The sequence below is a fragment of the Hemiscyllium ocellatum genome, chromosome 13, assembly GCF_020745735.1.
Source record: "Hemiscyllium ocellatum isolate sHemOce1 chromosome 13, sHemOce1.pat.X.cur, whole genome shotgun sequence".
Taxonomy (NCBI): Eukaryota; Metazoa; Chordata; class Chondrichthyes; order Orectolobiformes; family Hemiscylliidae; genus Hemiscyllium; species Hemiscyllium ocellatum.
In genome coordinates this window covers 38,782,644-38,794,981 of record NC_083413.1, presented here as the reverse complement: position 1 = coordinate 38,794,981, position 12,338 = coordinate 38,782,644, and the positions used below count along the sequence as shown (strand labels likewise).

The 12,338-nt window shown below is 36.6% G+C and overlaps 1 protein-coding gene across 4 annotated transcripts in view; it reads right to left on the bottom strand.

The window, feature by feature from the left end:
• Positions 1–12,338, bottom strand: part of dis3l2 (DIS3 like 3'-5' exoribonuclease 2) — a 289,701-nt gene that overhangs the window by 121,429 nt on the left and 155,934 nt on the right. For all 4 annotated transcript variants that reach the window (XM_060834771.1, XM_060834767.1, XM_060834770.1 and 1 more), the window contains one exon: positions 10,254–10,487. In XM_060834771.1, the coding sequence (XP_060690754.1) occupies positions 10,254–10,487 (234 nt within the window). The remainder of the gene's footprint in view (positions 1–10,253; positions 10,488–12,338) is intronic.

Here is a 12,338-nt window from a genome sequence, read left to right as displayed (position 1 = left end):
TTTCAATGCCTATGTCAACGCAGTACTGCGTCTGGTTTCATTCCTTAGATTATTTTAAAATGGTATGCTTGTAGCTCAGGGTGTATGCATTCAGAAATGGAATTTTGTAGCCCTGCCTCTCCAAGTATTTAAGGAGCTATATCTTTATTATATAAAATGTATTCTTTAAAACTTGCACAATAAATCATGTATGAACTTTCACTTCTTCATTTAGACATTTACAGGGTAAAATGTACTGAAGGGTGATCCATTACAAACATAGACATACAAATATACAAACATACTAATCAGGAGGAGGAGGCCATTTAGCCCTTTGAGCCTGTTCCATCATTTGGCTCATCTGACTACAATCTCAAATCCACAATCCCACCTATCCCTGATAACCGTTCAACACTTGCTGAGCAAGAATCTATCTCTGCCTTAAAAATATTCAAGGATTCTGCTTCCACCCACCTGATCAGGAAGAGGGTTCTAAAGACTCATGTCTGCCAGGAAAATTAATTGCTTCATCTCAGTTTTAAATGGGTGATCCTGATGTTCAACAGTGGCCCTTAGTTCTTGATTCTCCTATAAAAAGGAAATATCCTCTCCATAATCTAAGATGTCAAAATCCCTCAAGATTTTAGGTTTCAATTAAATTACTTCTTATTCTTCGAAATTCCAGTGGTGACATATCTAGCCAAATTTCCTCAAAAGACAATCCACTTATTCCATGAATCAGTCTGGTAAGACTTCCCTGAACTGCTTCTGACATAATTTTAATTTACTGGCAATACAATGTCATTGTTAAGCATTGCCATCTAACAATATCTTAATATGATAAAACAATTAAATTTTGTGTTTCCTGAAAGATTCCACTTGCAAACAGCAACTGTATAGACTTTTTCTTTGCAGTTTATCACCTCAAGTGGAAATAAGCCAAAAGAACTGTGAAATATTTCATTAATAAAAACATCACTGAGTTTTTATTTTATCTTTTATAGCTAAATCTGAGTTATTTAAGCATCCAAAGGGATCCAGGTGAAATGTTCTAAAAGTATATTTATTCTCCACTTAAGAATTTATTCTTTATTTATTTGTCAGTAATAATAGTAAGATGTCTCAATGTGCTTCTAATGATCAATTATTTTTGCAGTATGTATTCCATTATCAAGCATGAATGTCATTCCCTACCAATAATGGCATTAAAATAGACATAAAGAAAATGATCAAATAAATGTTTTGAATTGATTGAAGGAAGAAGACACGGAATTGTGCAATTCAGTGTGCTGCTCTAACACTTACCTCTGGTGTTCCTCAAAAATCTGTTCAGGGCCCTCTCCTACTTCTCATCAGCCTACTTCCCCTTGACAACTTCACTCTGCAAATTCTAAACTAAACTAAACAGAACAAAATTTGAAATTTTCAGTACTCACAGAAGAAAGTTTTATAAACTTCTGCTGATAAAGTAGCTTCTCCTAACTGTTTCAAGAAATGTATCAAACGTAACTGCTGTTAGTGACAGACCTTTCTTCTTTTAAATTTTTTCAAACTACGTTCAGAGTGGAAGTTCGATCAGAATGCAAAATTACTCAAAGAGATATGATTACAAGAATGTGCAGGAACAAGAATAAGTAGGAAGAGAAATCTGGTTCTTGCATGTCAGACAGGGAAAATGAATAAACATAGTATGCTTTCTTGTTACATTTTAATGAATAAATATTACTCAATGAATAATTAAAAATAGCTAATACAGTGTACTATGAAATTTGAAGAAATTCAAGATCCTATATCAATTAGAGGTATAAATCTGAATGAGATCAATGGGACAACTGATGATGAGATGGCTCTTACAACCAACTTTATATTTCAGAATTCTTGTCTTTTGACACAAATACCTCCATATTGTTATTTTTAGTAGAACTATTGTGAATAATTTTTTTTAAAAAATTGACTTCAAATGTACCCCCTGAAAAACTGCATCCCAGTATGATAAGCACCATCTCCAACCTCTTCAGAAGAAAAATCATTTTAGATTCAAACATTAATTGTTTCTCTCTCACAGATTCTTCCAGATCTGCTCAGATTTCTTCAGCATTTCTTTTATTTCAGATCTCCATCGCCCACATCTCACTTCCATCTCTCTCAAATGTTTATATTACAATCTATTCTATTCAACTTGTCAATACCCCTAGGAATATCTTTAATAAAATCTCTTTACCTATCTGCCTTATTTCAGTCAGCATATCTCCAACAATCACTTCCTCTCACACAGAAATAACTGTTTTTGAATCATGTCCAGGGTTCAATTTTTGATGTCTAAACTTTCCTCTTTTCCATGCTGCCCCAGTAAAGCTTGAGTGTGTTTCTATTACGTTAAGAAATCGATTGAACTAACTTCCCATTTTTGACCTTATGAATTTGCAGTACAGCACACTATAGTGTTTCTTTTACCATATTGTTTTTTTTAAATAAGAAAACCATCTCATCTCTGCTGCATTGTTTTGTCTGTCATGTGAATTTTTGTTTTTGAGATTAAGAGAATGATAGTTTAATTCCAAATAGTAGTTTAGTCGTTAACCAATTTTACCATTTCTTGTACAAATAGGTTTGCTTCTAAAAAGTGCGTTCTTTGAATTACTTACTGAAAATTGTTTTTTTTTATTTTGGATAGTAATACACAAGAAAAACACATTGACAATTGTGTGATTAAATAAATATTTTCATTTTTGATATGGTCTGTGGAATAGTGTTGTTTGATTACCAGTGCACTTGTCCCATCAGAGTCGTAACAACTTACATGTGAATAACTAATTTGATGTCACCAGCATCCTCTCACTAACTCCACACTACATGTGTTGAGAGTCATCAGGAATCCTGATGAAGGACTCCGGCTGGGAATGTCGATTTTCCTGCTCCTTGGATGCTGCCTGGCCTACTGTGCTTTTTCAGCAACATACTCTCAACTCTGACCTCCAGCATCTGCAGACCTCACTGTCTCCACACTACACGTGCCCTACAGTTTTTCAAAAATTGTTAATACTATCGCTGGAATGTTCACAAAGCTTATTGCCTTTGCAGTATCTTCAGCTGTTTTTCGATATCCTGTGGAGTGATGCTCAAAGATCAGTCTGTGATGCTCAAGATCTCAGCAAAAAGGCAAGATGGATCTTCCATTCAGTACTTCTAGCTGAAGATGAAAATACTTCAGCCTCATCTTTGACATAAATTTGCTGAGTTTCTGTTGAGGTTAGGGATATTTCTACAATCTCTCCTCCAATGAGTTGTTTGATTGTCCACCACACTCAGGCTTGAATTTGTCAGAACTACAGAGTTTAGTTTGGATTCATTGTTTGTGGAAACATTTAGCTCTGCCTACTAGATGCTGCTTCTGTTGCTATGCATGCAAACAACATGTGCTCTAGCTTTACCAGCTGGAATTCATCATTTTAAAATATGCATGGTGCTGCTCCTAACATGTCCTTTGCATTATGTATTGAACTAGTCTTGACGGGGCTAGTAAAGTGGAGATATGCTGGGCAAAGTAGACACAGATTTGGCTCGAGAGAGAGTTTTGGTGCAGTACCCTATAAACATCCATATTGGTTATATTGTGTCCGTGCCACCCACAGTGCTTCCTCCAAGTGGTGTTCAACATGGAGTACTATTCATCAGTTGAGGGGTAAGGTGGTCCAAGGTAACCGGGAGACAGGATATACACAGGTAAGGTGATAGAGGTGCCTGGGACACTGCTTGTGCACAATGATTCTGAGAGTAGGACTACATCAGGCTGTTGCTTAACTATTCTGTGGGGCAGTTTTCCCAATTTTGGCAAAAAAGCCCAAAATACAACAAAGTTGTGGGTCAAAAGGGCTAGATTTGCTGTTGCCATTTCTGGAGCCTAAGCTGATGTCAGGTTCCCAATTCAGTTTAATTATTTTCTTTATCGAGGCAACAATATCTTGCTCGTGAACAAGATGGGTTGTTTTGTGACTATCCACATTAGACTGCCTTGTAATTCCATGTTTTACTGAAATCAAATGTTAACATTACCCATGGTGGGATTTGTACCCATGTCGTCCGATCATTAGCCTGGGTTCTGGATTACTAGTGTAATGACATTATGAATCCTCCCAATGTCACCCCCTCAGTAGAATGCTTTGGGATATAAATTATGTGAAAAGATGCTACGTAAAACTAAGTTGTTACTGAAGCTCATTTCTTGCCTTGATAGGAAGATGTAGTAAAGATTCACTGGTTTTAACTCAATTTAAAAGTGAAGAGTGCATTAATCAATTATAAATTTCTTGCTTTCATAATATTTAATATACAAGTCATGAAAAAGTGATAAAACATCAGGGAAAACAATTAAGATGTCTGAAAATTCTTTAAAAAAAAAACTTACTCTTACTACCAGAACTACTTGAATTGATATAGCACTTTTAATGTACTAAAATGTCCTGCAGTGCTTCATAAAAATAATGATCCAGAAAACTTATAATCACATAACTGTGTATTCCAGATGGAGAGAAAATCCAAACCTTTCTTTTAAAATTAATACATTCTGAAAAGATTTGTGCTGTAAGATATGATGTCAACAGCAAGGACATGAACTAATTATTACTACAAATGCAAATTTGTACACTGAGGCAAAAAGATGAAAAACAAAGAACTAATTAAGTTAGATTTCATTAATGTATTGTTAGACATTAAGCGGGAAGATCCAAAATTCAGGTAGTAAATTAAAAATATAGAATTGAAATTGAAACAAATTTTGAAGCAAATTTAAATAATATTAAAAAAAGTCATGTGAATTATGTTTCAAAGCTGAATCAATATAACTATTTTGAGGAAGAACAAATGCTAGCTCTTCTTGGGGCAAGAAATAATATTTTAAAAAGTTAACTTATTCACTTAATTGTTTGGATCATGGCCTGCTAGATTTGCAGCTGAATCTAATTTGAGGTTCACTGTTTTTATCTAGTTCCTCCAATCTCTCTTTGGGATACTTTCACATTCCAATCCTTCCCAAGTCTGGTTTAACACTCATTTTTGTTTTGTCCAATCTTAACTTGCTTCTCAGAATTATAATCTAATACTTTCCAAGTCAGTATTGATGTGGAAACAAAACAGCAAGGAAAAGACAACATTGGTAGGGCTGGTGTACAAACCCTCCAACAGAAACCACACTGTAGGAAAGGTTATATAATACAAATAATAGGAGCATATAAGAAGAATACAGCAATAATTATGGGTGACTTTAATTTTCATGTTGATTGGGTTAATCAGGATGGAAAGAGTAGCTACAACAAGTTCATTCTTTATTTTGGGATAGTTTCTTAGAGCAATATGTCATGGAGCCAACCAGGGAGCAGACTATCTGAAGGATTCTCTTTCTCAACCTCTTTCCTTCCCGAGGACTCTCAGGTTAAATCACCACCAATTGTCTCTCTCAGATGAGAGGGGAACAGCATAGTCCTCTGGGATTATGGCACTTTACCTTTATCATCACAATATTGTCACATATTCTGTCCTCCTTCACTGATTGTAAAGTGATTTAAATTATTTATTGGTTGTGATTGTGAAAAGGACTATATGAATGCACGTCTTTTATTTTCTATTCTAACGACGTCTTTAAACTCTTATGGAAATCATTCACAGTGCATTATCGTGTACATGTTCTCAACTTGAAGAACTCATATCGGTTCATAGTTAGTAGAACACTTAATTCATTATTTTCCTTATATCATTCAATAATTTAATAAAAATACAAGTTTCTTTTTCTCAGGTATAAAGGACCAGCAATTCAAATACTGTTGAAAGCCATTCAAACTTGGTCCCAAAACTCCAAACATCAAAAATGCTGCTGCCCAGTTCACCAAAAACCAGTGTTTCTTGACCCAGTATTCATTGGCCAGTACTTTGATTTTAAAATTTCCATCTGCTATGAAGTAAACTTTTGTATCTTTTTTTGCACTGAAAAAGCCAGCAATTTATGACTGGTAACATTTATTCGACAGCTCCAAAAGTCACTAGGTGGCAACATTCAATTTTGCCAGGCAATAAGGCTTTAGATAGAGTACTGAAGAGGAGTTCAGAGGTTACAGTTAGTTGGAGAGAGGCAGACAGACAGACAGAAGCAGTCAGAAGTGCTGTAATTAGCTGGGAATGCAGAAGTAATACACAGACATTGTGTGAGTAAAATAATTCTGTGTTGGGGGGTCAGTATAGGGACAGAGCAACTGGATGGATCTATGGTCTTAGAGAAGGAAGGCGTTTTCAGAGTGAATTGACAGTGAAGTGTTGAAGTCAGAACTCAGAAGATATCCTTGGCAGAATGGAAAGTGGAAGGATTCTTTGAATTGTGTGAGGGAAAGCAATGAGGGTTCAGAAGTAGCCTGTGAACATTAATAGTTCAGTGCAGTTGAGAAAGTTGGGCGGATTTACAAGCAGTGTTTGGTGGATGCAACTGAGAAAGATTCCAACAAAAGGAAAAGTTCAGGGGCATTTGCTGAAGCTAGCTGTTAGTGATGATTTGGAGCTATGCTCGTGAATGAGTATTGGAGTGCAGCTTCAGAAAACAAGGGCCAGCAGACCGAGAAGAGGGTGATTGGTTAGAACAGATGTGGTTATTGAGACATTGTAAAATGGAGATTTAATGCCACTAATCCCATTTTCTACTTTTGGTTTATAGCCCTTAAGGCTATGGCATCACAAAGGAATATCCAAGTACAGCTTAAATGATACAAAAGTTTCAAACTCAACCATACTCTTATGCAATGAGTTCCAGACTTCCATCGCCCTTTGAGCGAAATAATTTCTCCTCTCCTCACCTCTTTGCCTTTTACCTCTTACCTTACACCCATGTGCACAGTTTTTGATCCATCTACTAATGAGATCAACACATTTTTATCTGCGCCCCTCAATCTTATACACGTTTATCAGGTTAATTGCAATCTTCACCACACCAACGAAGACAACTCTGGCCTACCTAACCTTAACTCATAGCTCAGTTCCTCCAGCCTCGTAGCTTTTCTCTGCACTCCCTCAAGTGCAATCACATGTTTCCTATGATGAGGTAACTAGAACCACTTGCAGTTCAGTACTTCATTTGTGGCCTAAATAGTATTTTCTACAGTTTCAGTGTATTACTTCAGCTACTAAAGTCAAGATTTCCGTATGCCTTCTTACCTACCTTATCTACCTGTCCTAATATCTTCAGTGATTTGTGGATCTGCACACAAAGATTCCCCCTGATATTCAGTACTTTTTAGGATTCACACATTCATTGTGTATTCTTTGCCTTGTTAGCCTTCCCCAACTACATTAACTCTCAATTTTCTGCACTGAATTTCATTTACTTCTGCTCTACCCACCTGAGCAGTCTATTGATATCTTCCTGCAGTTCAGTTATCCTCCTCACTATTTACTACCTGTAATGACTGGAAGCAAGTGGACCTCATTGACTACAAGGTCTTTGATTGGGGTTGTTAACCTGGGACAATCCAGAAAGCCTGGATGACCAATATAAACAGAAGATTTTTTAAAAAATTTCTTTTTTGCTTCTTTCCCACACTACCACCTGACAGCGGTGCTGTTTATTTTATCCCCGCACACATGCCGTGTGTGTGCAGGTGTTGGACATAGTGAAAAGTGTGTAAAGCTTTATTCAATTCCAACCACCAGGAAGAAAGGAAGAACCCGAGTGACCAGTGACAAGCAGTGCCCTTCTCAAAGATTAGAATCTCTTCAGCCCAGGGGACTGTACTGTGCACAAGTAAACAAAGGCTGACTTGGTGATGGGATATCGGCCTCTGTGCAGTCATTTCACCACCTAAACAATTTTGGTATTATCCACACACTTCTTGATCATACCCCATACAATGAAGTCCAAATCATTATTCTATATCACAAACAGCACTGTTCCCTGTGGAACACCACTGGAAACAGTCACCAAACCATTTGTCCAACTTCACAGTCTGCATCCTGCCTCTCAGCTAATTTTGGATCCAATAAGCCACTTAACCTTGGATTCCACGGACTCTTACTTTCTACACCAATCTACTAATGAGGGACTTTGCAAAAAGCTTTGCTAAAGTCCATTTAGGGCACATGAAATGTATTACCCTTATAACACTGCTGGTTACTTCCTCAAAATATTTGATTAAATTTGTGAAACATGACTGACCTTTACCAAATCCATGCTATTGCTGATTAATCAAAGTGCAAAGTATCTCTCAATGTGCAAAGTATATTCAGTTTAATAACTTCTTCACCATGAACCTACAATTTCTTGGTCTATCCTTCCTCCCATGTTTTACATACATAGAACATATGTTACAGCATAACACAGGCCCTTCGGCCCTCGATGTTGTGCCAACCTATGAAATTATTCTGATGCCCATCTAACCTACACCATTCCATTATTATCCATATGCACATCCAATGCCCACTGAAATGTGCTTAATGTCAGTCAGTCTGCTAGTGTTGCAGGCAGGCCATTCCATACCCTTACTACTCTCTGAGTAAAGAAACTACCCCTAATATCTGTCCTAAATCAATCACTTTTCAATTTAAAGCTATGTCCTCTCACGTTAGCCTTCGGCACTATCTATAACTCTGCCTACCTTAGTGTCATCCACAGATTTACTAACCCATCCTTCTACACCCACATCCAGATAATTTACAAAAATGACAAACAGCAATGGCCCCAAAACAGATCCTTGCGGCACACCATGGTAACTGAGCTCCAGGATGAACATTTCACATCAACCAACCCTTCTGTCTTCTTTCAGCTAGCCAATTTCTGATCCAAATTGCTAAATTACCTTCAATCCCAAAATTCTGTATTTTGTGCAATAGTCTACCACGTGCTACCTTATCAAACGCCTTACTGAAGTTCATATACACCACATCAACTGCTCTACCTTCATCCATCTGTTTTGTCACCTTCTCAAAGAACTCAATAAGGTTAGTAAGGCATGACCTACCCTTCACAAAACTGTGTTGACTATCACAAATCAAATTATTCTTTTCCAGATGATTATAAATCCTATCTCTCATAACCTTTTCCAACACCTTACACAAAACGTAAGTAAGGCTCACTGGTCTATAATTACCAGGGTTGTCCTGACTCCCCTTCTTAAACCGGGGAACAATATTAGCTACAGTCAGAGGAAAACTTTTCGTCCAGAGAAAAATCGATGACCTCAGACAACAGTTCTCTACGCCAACCACACTAAGTAACAGCAAAATATCCATTGATGCTGGAAATCTGCAAGAAAAACTGAAAATATTGGAAATATTCACAAGTCAGGCACCATTTGTGGACCGAGTCATGGGGTTCAAGTTTCAGGGTGATCAGTTGATCTTTTGTCAATTCTGAGAAGTGAGAGATTTAACAGGCTTTGGACAAGTGCAGAGACAGTGGAGGGGAATCAGGGACAAGGTGGTCTGTTTTGGAAGGAAGAAAAGATTAAAAGGCAAAAATAATCATTATTCCTTTGACATTTGCTCCCTTCTGTATTTCATTCCAGCAGAGACTCTCTGATGATCTTATCGTGAAATGTCTTATCTTCTCAAGACATTTCAACAGTTTTCAGTTTTAATGAAAGGTCAGCGACCTGAGCTGTTAATTCTGTGAGTTAACAGAATTTTGGTTTCTGACCTGTTCATTTCCAGCACTTCCTCTTTTTCTGTTGGCTGAGTATTATGTGGGGTGGAATAACTGTGAGCCTGACTTGTTCAAATTGTAGCTTCCTTTAGAAAAACAGTGACTGACATCACAAGTAATTAACCGGCTACAAAGTACAGATTTATTCTGGTCATGAAAGCGCGACATAACTGCATTATACAGTACTGAACTTTAGTGTTACCATATAATGTTTCTTTTTTTTTAAGTATAAAGTACTTGGTGTTCCTCTAGCTAAAACAAAATGTTCAAAAATATTTAAAAAGTACTGTAAATGCTCAGGAGGTCAGGCAGCAACAACAGAAAGTTAACATTTTGCAGGGATTACCTTTTCCTCAGTTTATTTTTGTTTTTATTTTGGATTTCCATGCATCGCATTTTGCTTGGAATGCAAAGGTCTGTTATTCTCAAACTTTTTAAGGCTTAGCTTTCAAAGTTTTGTTAAATACAGACCTGAAATCTGATATTTTTTCAGACATTTCTTTTAATCTTTTAAAATATGTTTAGCATAACAATGTTTTTACATTGATACCGTTAAAATTGTAATTTCTCGTATATTCTTTACAAAATAAATGGTGCTTACCTGGTCCAATCGTAAAGCTCCGTCATCAAACCTTTGTCTACGGAGGTGTTTGGCAATGTTATGAAGATTTATCACAGCAGTTTTTATGTCTGCAATGCAATGCTCAGGTGAAACAGGTGGTAATTCATCAGGGGTGAATATCTTTTTTGGATCCTCAATTATACTTTGTGCATGATTATAACTCAATTTTACACAAGAGCGAATAATAGTTCGGCCATACCATTGACTGAGGATCTGCAAAATACAATTAGACAGGCAAGTTATTTAAACATTTATTATCCAGTGGCTCATTAATTTTCCCGGAATTGAACGACTGATGAGTAACATGTACACCTTAAAATATAACCAAACTCTATCCAATGATCTTCCAAAATCATTACTGTAGTAACAAAAGCAGATGCTTTGAGGCAAAATAACAATCCATTTGTTTAAATTCTCTTTTATTTTTCATGATTGTTTTCACACGTCAGAGTATTCATTTAATCCAGTCAAGGTACATCTATGATATAATGCTAAAGTGTGTAATATGCATAAACACGCGCTATAAAAACACACACTACACATTTTTGTATATTTTGATGATTATCCAAAAAACTCCTGCATACTCTTTGAGCTTTCTAAATGCACTGACTGAATTTGAAATTGTAAAACTGCAAAATACGTGGCTCTTTTAGAACAGTTTTAAAGTTACTAGCTTTCATCCTGGATTATGGTATATATAATCATGATAGATCACGTACCATTTTAAAAGACACAAAACATCAACAAATTACTTAGACTCAGTTAAAATAAATACTAAGTTCAGTTTCTGCACTGAAGTAAACTTAAAAGGATGTAGAATTCAAATGCATTCCTTAAGATGTTGAAACAGAAGTAGATCATTCAGCCCATTGAGTTTGCTCTGCCATTCCATAGCTAATCAGATATTCCTCAACTCCACCTTCCTGCCTTTTCCCTGTAACATTTACTGATTTAAAATCTGTCTATCTCAGCCTTGAATATACTCAGTGACCTGGCCTTGACAGCCCTTTACAGTAAAGAATTCCACAGATTCACTACTCTCAGAAGAAATTCCTTCTCATTGCTATCTTAATGTGCAGTCTATTAGTCTAAGACTACAGCTTTTAGTCCTTGATCACCTCCCCAAACAACCTTTCCACATTAGCCTGGTTCCAGTTCCTTAAAATATTTGTATGCTTGAATTCTTCTATATTGCATGAGTACAGGGTCAATCTGATCAACCTTTCACATAAGGCCTTTCCATACCTCTATATCAGCCTAGTGAAACTTCTTTGGACTGCCTCCAATACCAGCATATCTTTCCTCAGATAAGGATCTAACGTTGTTCATAGTCTGACTAATGCCTTGTACAGTTTTAGAAAAACCTTCCCACTTTTATACACCACACTGGAGTTGTGGACAATACAAGGCAAATGGAATGTTTTTTTGTGATTCATGACAAGGACTCCAAATTCCTTCTGTTCTGAAGCTTTCTGCAGTCTTTCTCCATCTAAATAATAGACAGCTTCACTTTTTTTTCTGCATAACCTCACAATTCCCCACATTCTACTCCACCTGCCAACTTTCTGGGCACTCACTTAACCTGTCTATATTTTTCTGCAGGCTCATTGTGCCATCCTCACTGCTTGCTTTCTCACTTATGTTTGTGCCATCCTCACTTTCTTCATCCAAGTCATTTATATATTGTAAATAATTGTGGTCCAGTATTGAGATCACCCTCCTCATCACGTGAATGCATTGAAATTGACCTTCTCATCCTGCAATGGTACTGAAATTGACCTACTTATCCCGCCATTGTACTGAGATCGTCCTCAGGGGCTGAACATTTGGTTGCACATTTCTTAATTTTGTATAAGTCAGATAGAAAATTGCCTCTTCATACCTTTATTGTCAACAAGACCACTTCAGATTCCTTCCCAGCAGTTCTGCAGTGTGCTGGGAATAAGTACCAGACTCAATCTATTGTTTCTTTATGATTATTAGGGATTATTATTTTACTGTTCATATTTCAAATATAAAATGGAATCTAAATTCAGTCACAAACTAATGTTTGCATCCTAGCTT